General features: G+C 36.3%; 2 protein-coding genes across 4 annotated transcripts; one reads left to right on the plus strand and one right to left on the minus strand.

Annotated features, from left to right (window-relative positions):
• Nucleotides 1-6,702: 6,702 nt before the first annotated feature.
• LOC108465473 (NEP1-interacting protein 1-like) lies at nucleotides 6,703-8,018 on the plus strand. 2 transcript variants are annotated; one of them, XM_017765794.2, is made up of 4 exons: nucleotides 6,703-7,000; nucleotides 7,113-7,291; nucleotides 7,409-7,555; nucleotides 7,667-8,018. In XM_017765794.2, exons 1-4 carry the CDS (start codon nucleotides 6,856-6,858, stop codon nucleotides 7,805-7,807), a joined length of 612 nt encoding a protein of 203 aa, XP_017621283.1. In that variant the 5' UTR covers nucleotides 6,703-6,855; the 3' UTR covers nucleotides 7,808-8,018. The 2 variants fall into 2 exon arrangements, with proteins under 2 accessions (XP_017621283.1, XP_052883945.1); XM_053027985.1 differs by having other exon boundaries at nucleotides 7,116-7,291.
• Nucleotides 8,019-10,754: 2,736 nt separating this feature from the next.
• LOC108465478 (probable nucleoredoxin 2) lies at nucleotides 10,755-14,703 on the minus strand. Of its 2 annotated transcripts, none has more exons than XM_017765802.2 (4): nucleotides 14,282-14,703; nucleotides 12,204-12,701; nucleotides 11,452-12,080; nucleotides 10,755-11,094 (listed from the first exon to the last, which is right to left on the minus strand). In XM_017765802.2, exons 1-4 carry the CDS (start codon nucleotides 14,444-14,446, stop codon nucleotides 10,926-10,928), a joined length of 1,461 nt encoding a protein of 486 aa, XP_017621291.1. In that variant the 5' UTR covers nucleotides 14,447-14,703; the 3' UTR covers nucleotides 10,755-10,925. The 2 variants fall into 2 exon arrangements, with proteins under 2 accessions (XP_017621291.1, XP_017621292.1); XM_017765803.2 differs by having other exon boundaries at nucleotides 12,204-12,698; nucleotides 14,282-14,701.
• Nucleotides 14,704-17,445: the final 2,742 nt, after the last annotated feature.

Genomic DNA, 17,445 nt, shown 5'->3' on the forward strand with positions numbered 1-17,445 from the left:
TCATTCTTAGGTTGCATAAGCTGCAGCAAGAAAAATTAGAGAGACTGAGCAGAATAAAAATTAAAGATGGGTGAATGTATTAGTGCTATTATTTACCATGATGATGAGGTACGTGACATTGAGGACGACGTTATTTTTTTATAGGAGAACACAACGCAAGTGCTTTTTAACCAGAACATAGATTTGACAGAATTTCGTAAAAGAATTAGGCACAAAATCTTTGGAACAACGCTAATGATGGTTTCGTCTATTAAGTATCGATTTTGTACTTCAATTGATCCCGTGACATATGACTCATTTGATATCAAAAGTGGTCGTAGCTTGAATGCGATGGTGCAAACTCATCTCGTTAATGGATCACTTTATCTTGAGTTATATGTACAATTTTCATCGCCAAATGAAGCATTTGCGACTTCAACATCTACTACTGTTTGAGAAGAATATACGACCCCTACCCGACACTCCACTAGTGGGAGGCAGAACACGGAAGCTTCCGTGTTTGGTGGAAGTATGGAATACACAACTCTTACACGACACTCAGTTAGTAGATGGGATATGCACATCGGTAGGTCGATGTTCGATGATGGAAATACATGTTGGGGAATGACATCAACTTTTAGTGGTTAACAATTCATATCTGATTAGAGACGTTATGAAACGTCCATAAAAAGGGATGATATACTCCTTACGAGGTCCACCGGCTAGGGGACCTTGTACGTTGTAGATGATGGTGGGTTGGATAATGAGTTCGATGTGCATCCACCTCAAAAGCCCAGCCCAGATGGTACAGAAGTTGCATTATTTTCTGAATCGAAACTTGTTCCAACCCAACCTGAAGATGTTGAAAGGGTCCAGATGAAGATGTAGAAGATCCACGATTTAGGACGTACTCGCCTCCAGTCCACATACATAATGTTGATCTACAGGCAGATGATGGGTTGGAGTTTCCAGATCTACCATATAGAAAGTGTAATCGTACAAGCTCATCATTGGATTCGGGTGAATTGGAAGTTAGTAAGGAGTTTTACAGTAATGAAACAATATAGCATTGAAACAATATAGCATCATGAACGGGGTTAACTACAATGTGGTTAAATCCAAATCTGAGAAGTTTAAGGCAGTGTGCAGTGTAAAACGGTACATGTTCATGGAAAATCATGGCTTCACTTAGGAAAAAGACAAGCTTGTGGGAGATAAAAAAGTACAAAGGTCTACATACCTGTGCTACTAGTACAATATCACTAGGTGTTTAGGGTTTTTAAATAATACTGTTATTACTTAATGCTGCATTATTTAAAGTACTTCGTTGATAGATGTTCTATAAGATCGTCTCAATATGAATTTAGATATGATAGCTAGTTTAATATTACCGATAGTGAAGGCATATCCCAGGACTTCTGTATTGGTCTTAATTGCCAATATTCGTAGCCAATTGAGGTACACCCCCTTTTACTATAATGCTTGGATAGCTAAAAAGAAGGTGTTAGAAAAGATGCATAGTGGGTGGGACGCTTCATATAATGAGGTATGGCAGTCGTGTCAAGTACTAGGGAGGTACATCCCAGGTTACATAACAGACATTGGAACGAGCCTTGCGTACTACAACGATCGATTGCTCCGTTGATGCCAAGTGTTCAAGCGTCTGTTTTGGAGCTTTAAGTAATGGCGGGATGCGTTTGTGTATTGCAAGTCGTTGGTACAAATTAACTATACATTTATGTATGGTAGATATACCCATATGCTATTGCTAATTGTGGTGCAGGATAGCAGTGAAAGAATTATTCCGATTGCGTTTACAATAACACTGGGAGAGTCAAGTGAAGATTGAGATTTCTTTCTTTCTAGGTTAAGATGGCATGTCTGCCCCCTACTTGATATTTGCGTTATACTAGCTGCAATTGAGCGATAGGAAAGCCTGTGGGATCGCACACACCATCGGTATTATCTAAGGTACATTGCGTCCAACTACTACGGACAATATCAGTCTACCACTGTACGATCGCAAGTGACCAACATGGGTATTTAATCTCTATTAATATAATTTCGTTTGTAATATTCAATTTATTCTGAATGGTAGAGTGGTATGTGATTTTCGCTATCAACTTATATTGGCAGGGTACGAGATCAATAAAGACCGTTTTCATAAGATGTTGGTGATTTTGTGTTCAAATAACGAACAAGGTGTAGACTACATCTATAACATACCTTTCAAACAGTGGACACAAGCATAAGACGATGGCCTACGATATGGTCATATGACCTCAAATCTAGCTAAATGCATAAATTCTGTTTTAAAAAGAACACGTCTTTTATCGATAACCTCAATTGTGCGAGAGACATATTTTTGTTTAGTGGTACTATTTCCAAAGAGAGCAGTGAGTTATGAAGACCAAATGTAGAGAGGGAATGTATGGTGTCGGAAAGTATTGCAAGAAATTAACAAGGCAAAAGCATGGGCCAACACCATGTACATAATGTGTCACGATTACGAAAACCTATGGTTTCATGTAACAGAGTTTAACAGATCGAACTAAGGTATTACTAGCGGGCAATATCATGTACACCTGAGAAATATAACTTGAGACTATGGTACGTTTGACGTACTTCGTTATCCATGCGCTCATGCAATTGCAGCTTGCCAGAATCTTCGTTTGGATCCCATAAGATATGTTGACAAATTGTACAAAATAGAATACATGTACAATGTATGGAGACATGTATTCCCACTTGTCCCAGATGAACGTAAGTGGTCGTCTGTATCGCTTGCTTCGTTTAAATTGTTATCGGATAGAGAATTGTGTCGCAAACCAAAAGGTTGACCTTACTCGAGTAGAATACGTAATAATATGGATATCTGGGAAAGAACGAACCAACAGAAGTTGTGCGGATGGTGTAGGAACCCAGGTCATACAATTCGATCATGTTCAAATCGAAATAGTTAATAATTGTTGTAATGAAACTATGTTGCATCATTTCTATTGCCTTATTCAAAAAACTTCTATTTTATTAAAAATATAAAAATAATTTACTATTAAAATATTAAAAAAATATTTTATTAAATGAAACAATATAAAAATAGTTTGAACAAATATATTAAAAAAATCAATGTATGTGCCGATCAGAATCAGTGCCACATTGGGGTAGTCGACTGGTACACGCTAGATTTTTCATTGGTTCAGCTTTCGGCGGGAGTTGTGGTTATGGATGTTGGGAGAATGACCTAACTTGATGAAATAAAGAATGCGGAGGTGTTTGCATCACTCACGGGGGAGGTGTTTGAATCTAATAAGGCGATGGGGATTGATAATGAGATGAGTTTCCCGACGGTGTCTCATGCGATCCTTCCTGCGATTTATATATTATCGGTTGAGTCGGAGTTATGGGGAAAGGAGATACACTGGGCTATGCATTCTAACCTGGCATAGGACTAGGAAAATGAAACATTTAAGGGTTGGGATACATAAAAGGGCTAGGATACGCACTTGGCATAATTTGAAGAGGCTATGGTGTAGGTGTCGTCAGTTGAGACGTTGGGTCCGGTGATTATGTAGGCACTGTTGATGGGCCTGTGCCGTTATCCATTCTCATTGAATTTAAAGGGCACTGTCGTTCCCTTTCGACACGAATTTGCCTATGCCTCTGCTATTCCGACAGCAAATATGGCTTGTCATGGATTTTAAATCATGACATGTAATCCGGCGCGCACGCTAACTCTAGAACGATGATCAGTTCGCGAGTAGGTATATTATCATACCTATTTTTCCAAATTTTGATATATTCCGAGAAGAATACTGGTCAATTCATATTCGATTACCGTAAGTCGATTTTGTACTCATCATTAAACACCTTAGGTGCCACGAGAATCGGTTTTCAGAATCTAAATTACCGAAATACTCTATCCGTGTAGTGCATCTGGATAGTAGCATAGTTGACCAATGAGACCTTTACATGCCAAATGTTCGGATTTTTAAAGAATTCATTCGTAATTACTGCCTGAATTGTCAGATCCTCGTATAGTGTCCATTAAAACTATATTAACGTGATAAAAATATTAGTTATATATATAATACTAAATACTAAATATGAAATGACTATTTTATGTATATATATTATTTAATACTTACTTGCGCTTTCGACCGTTGGTCTAATAGAAGCCATATATCTTCAAAAGCGGTTCCAACATAATCCGCTGAATAGTTCCACCTAATTAAATATTTTTTTAGCATACAATTTCAATGTAATAATTGTAAAATCTAATATAGATTTTACCTTGTTATGAGTGGGGATGTATATGGATGGTTCACTCGATGACATAAAAATAGAAAGCGAAACCGAGCCCATGATTGTAGTAGTGATGGGCAACATCCGATTTTGGCTTTATTTGGTGACGTCGCTTCGCACATCTCTCGATACAATATTGCCAACACAGCAGGCCCTCAATTAAATTTGCCAGCTGCTCTAAAATAAACGGGTTTCAGCAGTCACCTTAGATGTATAAGGTTTCGTGATAAGTTCGACATCAGATAACCTCCAATCATCTCAAGGATATATGCCCGAGCATATCGTATTCTTTCTACTTCATTCATTATTCCCTCGCTTCGGGAATGTGTCTCATAACCAGCCCATCTCGATCTAAACTCTGTAAATATTATCTAGAGTCACACCCAAAAGATCGTAGCATACAGCTCCCCAATCAACAGATTGAACGAACTCGGTGAGTGCAGACCTATCCACCGGCAATCCCAATTGTAATTGCACGTCATTCAAAGTGATGATACACTCTCTGCATGGAAGATAGAATGTGTATGTCTCATGTCTCCACCTCTCTATTAATGCATTGATTAATTTTGGGTCCAACTTGCACCCCTGGCCTATAGTGGTCACGTGCCAAAAACTCGCTTCCATCAAGTAATTTTCTATCAACGGTGATAGAGGACCAGACATATTGCTAATATAACATTGTAATAGCCGATCTACAGACTGTTATAAAAAATTATCAAATAAAAATTAATTAAAATTACATAAATAAAAAAGTATTAAATAATATTCAAAAATTAAAATTAACCCTTACCATTCATTTGTTCGATGGATATATATTTATGATTGAGACGAATTAATTCCCCGGTCATTGCTAACACAATCAAATATTTTTGAAATTATAAAAAATACTAATTTAGAAAAAATTAAAGGAAATAATTAATTAAAGAGAGTTTTGAGAAATTTAGGGAGAAATTTGAGAGCTTTTTTTCCAAATTTGGAAGAAATATTGTGTGAAAAAAATATGAGGATTTTTATAGTTTTTTTTTTACTGTTGGACCCCCCAACGATAAAAAATTTAAATGGTCGTTGGGAAAAACATTTAGCAAATCGCATCCACAGGAGCGATTTTGCCATGTCAAAAAACGCTTCCAAGTTAGTGTGTTTTGTATCGACATGGCAAAATCGCTCCCCTAGGGACGCAATTTGCTAAAATTTCACCTAAAAACGCTCCTACATGAACGCGTTTTGCATATTTCGGCCATTTCTGGTAAATAATGTAAAAGTTGACTCATTTTCATAAATAAAATTAGAAATGAGCCTTTATTGGTAAAATAATCATTGAACTGTGTAGGAAAATTAAAATTTAATTTTATTATTTTAATAATTTTAAAAATTAAATTAATTTTTATTATTTTAAAAGATTAAAATATAATTTTATTATCACTAATTAAAAAATTTATAAATTATAAAAAACCTCACCCTGTTAGCTACCGGCTTAACTAGAGCTAGTTAAATTGATAGTGGAAATTATTTATGATTTGTTGATTTCTTAAACCCTCAATATGACTCACCATTCCTTTCAATAAATTAGTGATCGACTGCCAATCTCCAATTTCTTGGGAATCAATATGTTCATAAACCAAATACATATTTTCTTACGTATTAAACAAGTGGTTAGGTAAACTTCAAAAATGACTGATGCACCGTTTACTATTATTTTTCTAGTTTAGAATAATTTTTATTTTAAATATTTATGATAATAAGTTAAGATTTCTTCTCCTTGACGTCGTAACGAGAAGTTGTCGTCACGATAAGAAGAAAATCTTCATCCCGACAACGTGACGAGGTATAAAAATATGTAATTAATTTCTTGAACAACAATTTTGAGATTATTTTTTAATTAAGACCCTAAACATTTAAAAATATATTACATTAATTAGTATATAAAGTGTATTCAAGGTAAGTGGGTATCGAGTAACATATAGTCTATATAAGTCACATTAGAATTACGGGAATTGTGTGTGAGTTAGACCTAGATACAAAAAATAACACAGTTAAAAGAGAATTTTACATTTCAATTTGAAGAGTTTTTCTCTGTATTCTACTGTCTCTTATTAATGGAATTTTTTTTATTGGTATTTTTTATCTTATTTGAAGAGTTTTTCTATCAAAGATTTGCATGTTTGATTATTTCAATTTTTCATTATTTTACTTGTTTATAGCTTACACGAATTTATTGCCAACACAAATTCGGATATATTTCAATCAGCTTAAATTGTATTTTTAAGTTTTGGACTTAAAAAATAAATGAATAAAAGGAGAAAGCCTCGAAGCTGCAATCATCATTTTGTTTTTGTTTAATTTGAGCTTTGAGATTATAGACGACGACTTTGACCAATAACTACAAAGTCTTCGGTCTTGTCTTCACAATATATTGAGTTAAAACCAATATCTTTTCCTGCCAATGCAAACAACAAAATCAGAGAGTGAAATTCGGCCACTTTCCAAATGGGGTGCCTTCCTTGCATGTTCTGTTGTCTAGGCACCATTTCCATTCTCAAATTTCCTTCTTAAGACCCTTATATTATTCTTCCAATGGATCTTTGCATCTGCTTTTCTCCTCCTTTTATCATGTCACGTAATTTACCCGTTGAAGAGACAAGGGAACTGTGCTGCTCAGCAGCTTCAGCACTTGTTACTAAACTGTCCTATGCAATCTTCATCTTTTTATTTGCAGTGGGTTAGTTCTTAATTTGTTTTACAAAATTAAACAAAGAACCCCTCTTTTTACTGTGAAGTGATCTTCGCTTGAATTCCATTACTGATGAGAATTTGGCGTTTTCTATGTTTAGTAGGAGCAACATTAGGAGCCCTGACTGGAGCTTTTGTTGGGACGAAAACAAAGATGGGTTGTCTTCATGGAGCCATGGTTGGAGCCATAAAGGGCAGCTTTTTCTCCATCAATCTCTTCAAAATTTCACTCAGAATTTGCAGTTCCGAAATCCGTGTCTCAAAATCATTTCATACAGAGGTTCCATTTTTTTCTTTTTTTCTCTTGTGAACGCTGTTTAAAGTGGGAAATTGGTCCAACAACAATGACCGGTCATTTTAACTTTACTGCTTGAATATGTATTTGGTTTTTTGTTAGGTAAGTGTATTTTACTCCACATTCAACGAAGTCATCAGGAATGAATTGTCAAAGGATTCAATGGCGAAAATTCCGAAGACGAGAATCACGGAACAAAACGTGTGGGATTCATTCAGGAACAGAATCTCTTGTTCGATTTGCCTTGTGGTTTTATTCTCTTCTCTTTTGTTGTTTACTACTATGTGATTATCCAATTTGTTCCTGCAAATTTCTTTTGAGTGTAGGAACTAAACTTCATTCATCATTCATTGTTTCCAGGACTTTACACCTGGAGAAATAGCCCATAGCTTGCCACACTGTCACCATATGTTTCATACCTCCTGTAATAAACAGTGGTTAATGCAACATAAATCTTGCCCTTTATGCAGGAGGAAATTTCGAAGCTCAAAATGGCATTAGTTTCCTTCGTTCTAATCAAACGAGACTCAAGAATGACACCATAATTATACTAGGAATTTAGAATTTTGGATAACAGTACCTCCTCATTAGTATAGTTTCTTTTTCCTTTTGAACTTTTTGTTGTATGCACATGTTCCTACGTTTATTTTAGAATCTTACCTTTTTTTTGCATTGTTTACATAATAAACGAACCGTGTAGTATTAACTACAAGACAGCTTGGTCTTGGTTCTGAATCGCATCCATCAGCAATTTCATTCACAACTAATTCCAATGAAATTTCCACGTAAATAAATGAGTCTCTGCCAATGTTGACAAAAATAAGAGATTTCAAACCATGCTGGAAAGTGCTGACCAGCGAGCTCACGAGGAAAAGACGGGCTATAATCCCGACCACTTTACTTTTAGCAGCCGGTTTGAATTACAATAATAACGACCCAAAAATATGTTCTTGGGAAAGCTACTTGGGTTCTCAAGAAAAAAAAAATACAGATAACTAAAAGAATCACAAAGCATGAACTTGATTGAGAGTTGAATGGAACTGTATCCAGAAAGAAACCTATGTAGAGTTCAAATAAACACATCAGCATGATCTCTACCAGTAATCGAGAAAGTGAAGGGAGTACAGTAATTGGTGGGTATATCTGTTCAGAAAATAAATATATAAAGATAAGATCAATAGTTACACATACTGTTCAAACTTATGCACTGGCAGTTCCTTTTGAAACTTAGAGCTCTATTAAGATACTTGAGTTCATATCAATTCAACATTATTGACAATATTTAAAAACTATTGCATTATGCTTTCTGAATTTGATAAAAAGTACTGTTGACAGTAGATGGAGCAGGAAGCAAAGTCAGTGAAATAGAACAGTATAACAACAAAGAATATAATGCTGTGCATATGCTACGAAAGATTCTAAAACCACGCCCATTATTAGAACAACGATGAATATTGTTTCAGTCACCTGTCGATACATAACCAGTAAGATCTGGTGCAGGATGTGTTATATATCTGGTTTACAGATTGTTGGGTTTTTGAGCAAAGGAAGAACAGTGAACAAAAACAGCAAGAAGCATGAAACAATTTACTAGCTCACCAACGTCCAGCAAGGAATGAAAAAACAGATTTTCATTACCGTTATCATAGCAATACATGATTTTTATAGACAATCATCTTACCAAACACAACTAACACCACTAATCAGCCTAGAAGTTGTGAAACATTGCTTGTACACTAAAACAAGCCAACTAAACACATCATTCACTACCTAAACACATCAAGCTATCATCAAGCTTGTTCGTTTTCAACCAAACTAAATTACATTGCAACTAAAACAGACAACTTGTTAACGCAGCTTGCACACAAGCTGCAGCATGCACTTTAACAAAAACATAACAGCAGCATGGTTGGCCACTTTTAAACATAAATAATAATTAACCAAATATTATTGCCAGATAACCAGTGTTAAAACTTGAAAATGCTAAATTGTGTTCAAGTTGCCTCTTACTATCATTAGGCATGGTCAAAATAGGAATTGGGGTGATGGAACCTTTTCCTCCTATTCGCCCCCGCACATTCATAAATTGTGGCCAAATCAGTATACATATAACCAGGATACACACGCTTTCCAGGGACTTCTTCAGAGCAGCAGATACCGATAGGCACATGTAAAACAAGATGAATGACATAAGTCCAGCATTGCATTACCAAACGTGGTAATCCAACAGAGCATCAATTCATCATTTTTATCAGATTTTAGGCATTCTAAGTCCCTAGCATTTGACAGTATGAAAATAATTTGGCAAATTTGTGTTCCATATACCCTCCCAATGAATAAAGCATTTGTACCTCACGAACAGCATCTGCCTAAGAACTCATATCTGTCAATATAACCAGAACATGTTTCCCACATTCATAAGCCAAATACTCAGCAGTTGTCAGTGTAATTCGAGGTGTGATAATTCATTCAATTGCGGGGTCATCGGCCTGTAAACGCATCAAATATAGCACTTGTGGAGGGAAAAAGAAGCAGAGTAATGGGACTAATTTCTTCAAATGAATACTCATAGCACATGTCATCGACGATGAAATATAAACTGACAATGACAAGAATTACTTTGCAGGAAAAGAAAAATGGCCGGAAAGAGATTAATTGATGAAATTTACCAGGTTCAAGAAAAAGGATCACTCTCTCCATAGATCAATCTTCCTCGAATTCTCCCTTAAAAATTGAGTGGTCTCCATTGTTTACCCACATAGCAACAAACACTGGCAAAATTGTCTTCTTCCTGATCCTTGAAGTGAATCCACAAAACAGGTGGCAAAGTGGAATAAGAGAAGGGAAACAAAAAAACATTTGGCTTCCAGACAATGTGTATTGGTTCATTTCATCGCAAAAAAAAAAAAAATCACCGAGGTCCACAAAATGAACCAAGATCATCAAGCGTATTGTCAGTTCAAACTTCATTAATACCATCATAGACTATAGTGTAGACATACACCAAGGAGATTATCAGACTTTTCAAGCAAATGTAAACATGACGGTAAATGATTAACTTACCCATTACCATCTCCAGAGTTTTCCTCCTCCATGTCAAATTCAAGCAAGCTACCGCCGTTTTTTTGGCAACTGATCTGATTGAATCTAAATTTACAAACGATCCATATTTCTAACCGCGATTAGAATTTGATGTGATTTCTTTTATCTTTGTATACTACTATTTGGTGTTCTTTTTTTTAATTCGTGGGTTAAGGCGATACATTGTTAGAGTTAAATGTGAGTGGGGTCATCTTGTTTACCTAAGATGCAATGTTGTCCCAGCTCTAGGATTTTGTTCTCCTTAATGGAGATAGTGTGTGTTTTGTTTTTTCTTCTTTTTCCTTCTATCATTTGGTTGAAATATGCTCAGACTAATTATAACTTCTATATATTTCGTTTGTACGACTTTATGAAATTAATTTCAATTATTCTATATAAACAGTCACACTTTTCAATCCCCAAACATTATTTAATAGCTTCATAGCATAGAACTTTACATGTAACCTTATTTTTTTTTCTAAACTCTCGAATTGTATACCCTTCCACTCAAATTAACAATCGATTACTTTGATAGATTTCAAAAGCAAAACACCTGCCTAACTATTCTTTCCTTCTTTTTCTTATATGGAAACTTCGAAGAAGCTTCATTTGCTTGGTTTCTGGCCGGAATGGGCGAAGTGGCCATGTCAGCACTGAAACGCTCATGGCTGACGTCACGTAGTTGACGCGAAAAATCAAGCTGAATTCTGCACCAGAGTTCGTTTCGTTTAATGCTTAATATTTAGTTCGAGCACAACAAGGATCAAATATATTGTACAAATTTGAAAAAAGAAAATAACTTCGAAAAAATAATATTAACCCCAACATGAAAAATTATGAAAGATTTAAAAAAAAAAAAAAAACAGTTGGAACACACATTTTATTTGTTACAGTCAAATGATGTTCACGGCTTTAGCTACAATAACATAGTATTCTCAGTAGAAAACCCACATATCAAGTGATATAGAGAGAGAATTATAGATATTAAGAGGTGATGGCATGATGGATTGATCAGAATTCAATTAGCATAAAAGCCAGTTGAGGTGAGGTGAGGTGACAGTCACCTGTCTTCAATTGAGCTTTGAGGGGTGACAGCTCTGATGCACCTTGGGTGCACCTCGTACCCACACTCCAGACATTGGTAAGCCCAACCAGATCCCTGCTCTTCACAATCGCAGCATATAAAGGGCCCCCCTCCACTGCCTTCTGATACCAACGTTAGCAGATGCCGATGTCCTGCATGGTATTCACTTCTTGGTAAGCTCTTGGCTGCCTCTTCCATTTCTTTCTCTAGCGACTCCACTTTGGCATCTGTGAAAGGGTACGCATTTTCCTGGTACAGATTTATAAGGTTTCTGCCTTGCTTGGTTACCGTTTTGCCGTCGGGGCCTATAATTATCAAACAAGGAATCCATTGCACATCAAAGTACTTGGCAAGGGTTCGGGCCGTGGGGTCTCGGAAAGGCAACGCCAGCCATGGCATGGTACCAAAGTAGGATTCGAACGAACTTTGATCACGATCATTTGACACGAAAACAATCTCAAAATCCTCACCACCACCTTTTTCTTGCAAAGCTTGCTTGATCTTCTGATAGATGGATATCAGTTTCGGAGTGAACTCAACACAAGGCATGCACCATTGCGCTGAGAGGTACAGTCCAACTGTCTTACCTTTCAAGGAATCAACCGGCACCTGCAAAGGAAATTAACGATTGAATCAGCCCAGAAAATATTTTAAAATGTCTTCTCCTCCACCTCGAATAAATTAAACCATTACAAATAGGCAAGTGTAAGCACTAAGCACTGAGTGACTGACCTTTCTAGTTATGGTTTGATCCCAGAGATAGTCCCTTTCAGGGTTTGTTAATAAATTGGTAACGGTCTGGCTGTCATGCTTCCTCTTCTCTTCCCTTCGCAATTCATCCAACTTTTCTTTGGTAAATGGGAAGGCATCAACCCCATACCGGTAAATGAGTTCTACGCCATCATAGTAAGTATCATCATCCTTGGTGTTGTCAGGCTGCAAAATAACTAAGCAAGGAATGCTTTCCACGTCATATTTTCGATTCAATGCCTTCTTTGTCTCCAAATCAGAAAAGGGAATCGAAAGCCATGGCATGTTTTCACGGTAGTTGTTGAAGGCATCCAAGTCTTCATCAGATGACACAAATACAATCTCAAAGTTAGATCCATTGCTCTTCAGCTGCTCATACACACCAATCAATACTCGGTTGAAATTTCTACATGGTGGATACCAGTTAGCTGAGAAGTAAATTCCGATCACCTTGCCCTCCAGATCCGAAATTTTCACCTGCTATATAAAAAAATAAATTCAAGTAATCGTGAAAGGTCAATTGGAGCCATTTAAGGCTAACGAAAAGTCAACTCCATTTTCCCACAAACATTTTTTTAGAACCAACGTCTGTTGTACGGTCAGAACGTTATATTTCATGTATGGAAATGCATCTATGACTAAAACCAAGAAAGTTGGCATGAAGTACATGCCCCAAAGTTTGCTGTACTGTAAGGATAATGCATACGCCACGTGTGTTACGGATATAGCGTGAATGTGAGGCTAAAGGGAGGTGAAAAGCAGCGCCACATGTCTTCTCAGCTTAGTTGTTCACAGCAAAACCGCAATGCAGAAAAGGAATTGACCCATTGACGAGGACAGGCATATTTGGCATTTGTTTCTCGTGACTAAAGAGTATCACAGTGCACCCCCACCTAGTCCAGTAAAAAGGTGATGGATGGGGTGGGGTCTGAATTAGCCCACCAGCCCGCCCGCCCCACTACGAATCCTTCTCCACAAGGGCAACATAACCACGACAAACATCACCGAGAAAGAGTACTTCTTCACCACCGATTTTTCTGGGCAATGTTGGATTGCCGACAACAGAATCACGCATTTACATTATGCATCTAATACACTCATTCACTTCTCAATCCCAGGTAATTACATGTTTCTTCTTTTTTAGTAATCAAAAGATTGATAGTACCATAACAATTGAGGAAATTTGCTGTTCATTCCAAATCTCTCGATTAAAATCTAGTTTAGCAGACGCCCTAATACATGAAATTAACTATTTTTCCAAAATATAAATTCAGTTACTCCATTGTTAGACATTCAAATTAACCCACCATATTATACTAAATTAAAGTCAAAATGGACAAACGGACATGTCAACATTAAAGAAACATACAATGGAGTACACCGAAGAAAGAGAATGAGCCGGCGACTTCTTTCCATTTTGAAAACCCTAATCAACTTTCCTCTCTTTCTCTGTCTCTCTCCAACAAAAATTGTTTAATATGACTAATAGCTCAAGTTTGAAGACTGCCGACTATTGCAGTAATTCTATATTTTCGTCCCAAAGCAAACCAACCAACTTAAAGCCAACTAGCCATGTGTCTGGTATTTCCAGCACTCGCTACCAAACAAATCTCTTCAAAGATAGACAATAGTCATCTGCTACATCATCTTTTGGTATTTTTTAAAAAATTAATAAAGTTTAATTTTTTAGGGTAAAATATTACGAAATAGTAATATAAGTTCTAGAAGTTTCGTATGCGGTTGGTGTCTGTACCGTGTAGTTTTCATATGGAGTCTTGGGTAGAGAAGGGAAAAAAAAAAAAGCTAGAAAACAGAAGTCGTTCTAAGCAGAAAGGTTTGGCAGAATAGGATTGCGATGAAGGCATGAATGAGTTAGGCCAAAAGTTGAGTGCATGCTTTTCATCTCTGACCCACTATTAGATACCGAGAGAAGACGATAAAGAAAAGATGCTTCAGCAATGAAGAAAACAACCCATGAATAACACCCCCCGCCCCAAGGTATATTGCTACCAAATATTATTCCATCCATGGAAAGAAAATAAGAAAGCTGCGTTAATAACCTGATCAGTTTCAGCAGCAGCTGCAGTGGAGCAGAGAAGATAATCACGATCTTTAGAACCCAAAAGAGAAGATAAAGTGGAGGGCGAAAGCTTTTCAGAGTTCCCGTTTGTCGGAGCTTGAACCAGATTGTTGGAATCGTTGTCCAAGTTCATCTCCACCTTCATCACTCTTCTTTCTCTGTGTCTTTCTCTATCTCTCTCTGCCTTTTGGTTTTATGTGTTTTGGTTGAGTCAATTACCCGGCTCCGATGCTTATATTCCATGGATCGGAACCCATCTTTACACGTCACTCACCCCGAATCATAATGCATATCAACTCATAACACGTTGCATTCACACCAATATCCATGAGAGAGAATTCCCAAACTCTTGCTCACCTACATTAACTATAATGTTGCTTCCCATCCTAAGCCGACCGATCTTTTTATATGAACCTTTCGTATTTTATTTGTCAGGTCCGCAATCTGCCACGCGTTTAACTTTTAGGACAAGAAAAAAAAACAGCGTGCTTTTAAGGTTGAAAATTACATTTAAAGAAATGGATGTCCATGTTTTTTTTTTTTTTCCTTTGGGTACCAGGTGTCCATGTTTTGGATATTATTTCAATATCCACCGTTACCAAAAGACATGGTTACAGTGAGGTCCCGTGTTCTCATAAAGAATTTGATGTTTTCCAAGCCCAACAAACAGAGGGGACACATGGCTCTCTACCGCTACTCTTACCTCTCTATTTCTTTTTATCCCACCACATTATTGAATGTAAATATTAAACGTACATATCATGCTTTTGTATCCGAAAGTTTTCATCTTAAACGTAATTCCATTTTCTTTTATATTTTAGTAATTAATTTAGACCCATCTATTTATATCAATTTGGTGCATTTTAGCTTTTTATTTAAAAAATCAGAATAATTAGAACAGAGAAGTGACTATTTTATCAATAAAGGTTCATTTCTAACTTTATTTACGAAAATGAGTTAATTTTTTCATTATTTATTTGAAATGGCTGAAAACTATAAAACGCGTTCACCTAGAAGCGTTTTTGGAAAAAATTTTAGCAAATCGTGTTCTTGAGGGAGCGATTTTACCATGTCAGCACAAACTATGCTGATGTGGGTGCGCTTTGCTGACGTGGCAAAATCGCTCCCTCAAGGACGCAATTTAGTCCTTTTTTTTCCCAACAATCATTTAAAAATTTGATTGTTGGGGGTCCAACAGTAAAAAAATATATATATAAAACCCCCTCCTATTTTTTTCACACAACATTTTTCTAAATTTCTCAAAAAATCTCTCAAATTTCTCCCTAAATCTCTCAAATCTCTTTTTAATTAAATTATTTTCTTCAATTTTTTAAATTAGTATTTTTTATAATTTCAAAAATATTTGATCATGTTAGCAATGGTTAGGAATTAATTCGTCTCGATCATAAACATATATTCGTCAAACAAATGAAAATGGTAAATGTTAATTTTAATTTTTTAATATTATTTAATATTTTTTCATTTATTTAATTTTAATTATTTTTTATTTTTAATTTATAATTTTTTATAACAATCTGTAGATCGGGTGTTACAATGTTATACTTAATATGTCTGTTCCTCTATTACCGTTGATAGAAAATTACTTGAGGAATACGGATTTTTGGCACATGGCTAATATAGGTCGAGGATGCAAGTTGGACCCGAAACTCATCAGCGCGTTAATCAAGAGGTGGAGACCCAAGACGCACACATTTCATTTTCCATACGGAAAATGTACCATTACTTTGAAGAACGTGCAGTTACAATTGAGATTACCGGTAGATGGGTCTATACTCACCAGGTCCATTCAATTTGCTGATTGGGAAGCCATATGCTATGATCTTTTGGGTGCGATTCTAGATAATATATACGGAGGTTGGATTGAGATGGGCTGGTTACAAGATAAATTCCAAAAGCCGGGGAATGATTCGACTGAAGTAGAAAGAATACGATATGCTTGGGCATACATCCTTAAGATGATTGGAGGTTATCTGATGTTGGACTTGTCACGAAACCTCGTACATCTGAGGTGGCTACTGAAACTCGTTAATTTTAGAGCAGCTAGCGAACTTAGTTGGGGGTCTGCAGTGTTGGCGACATTTTACTGGGAGATGTGCGGGGCGACGCCACCAACTAAAGCCAAAATTAAAAGTTGCCTATCACTAATGCAATCATGGGCTTGGTTTAACTTTCCATTTTTACGTCCTCGAGTGAACCATCCATATAGATTCTCACTCATAACGAGGTAAATATTATATTAGATTTTACAATTATTACATATATTTAAAATATAATTTTATGCTAAAAATTTATTTAATTAGGTGGAACCATTCGACGAGTTATGTTGGAATACCTACTGCTCTTGAAGATATACGACTTCTATAAGAACAACGGTTGAAAACTCATGTAAATATTAAATAAAATATATATATAACATATTCGTTTCATATTTAGTATTTAGTATTATGTATATAACTAATATTTTTATCACATTCATATAGTTTCAATGGATACAATACGAGGATCCGACAATTCAAGCAGTAATTCTGAATGAATTATTTCAAAATCCGAGCATTTGACATGTTAAGGTTCCCTTGGTCAACTATGTTACTGTTGAGATGCACCAGACGGATAGAGTGTTGTGACAATTTGGATTCTGACAACCAATTCCCGTGGCACCTGAAGTGCTCAATGGTAAGCACAAAATTAACTTACAGTAATAGAATACGAATTGGCTGGTATTCTTTTCGAAATATATCGAAATTTAGAAAAATTAGTATGATCATTTACCTACTCGAGAACCGATCATCGTTCTAAAGTTAGCATTTGCACCGAATTACATGTCATGGTTTAGGATCCATGGCAAACCATATTTATTGTCAAAAGAACAGAGGCGTCGGCAAATCTATGTCGAAAGTGAACAACAGGGCCCTTTAAATCTAAGGAGAAGGGATAACGGCACGGACCCATCAACAGTGCCCACACAATCACCGGGCCTAATGCCACAAGCGACGACACCCATACCATAGCTCCTTCAAATTATGCCAGGTGCATATCCTAGCCCTTATATATATCCTAACCTTTATATGTTTCCTTTTCCTAGTCCTATGCTAGGTTGGAATGCATGGCCCTGTGCATCTCATT

This window comes from Gossypium arboreum, chromosome 5 (genome assembly GCF_025698485.1).
Source record: "Gossypium arboreum isolate Shixiya-1 chromosome 5, ASM2569848v2, whole genome shotgun sequence".
In the NCBI taxonomy this organism is placed as follows: Eukaryota; Viridiplantae; Streptophyta; class Magnoliopsida; order Malvales; family Malvaceae; genus Gossypium; species Gossypium arboreum.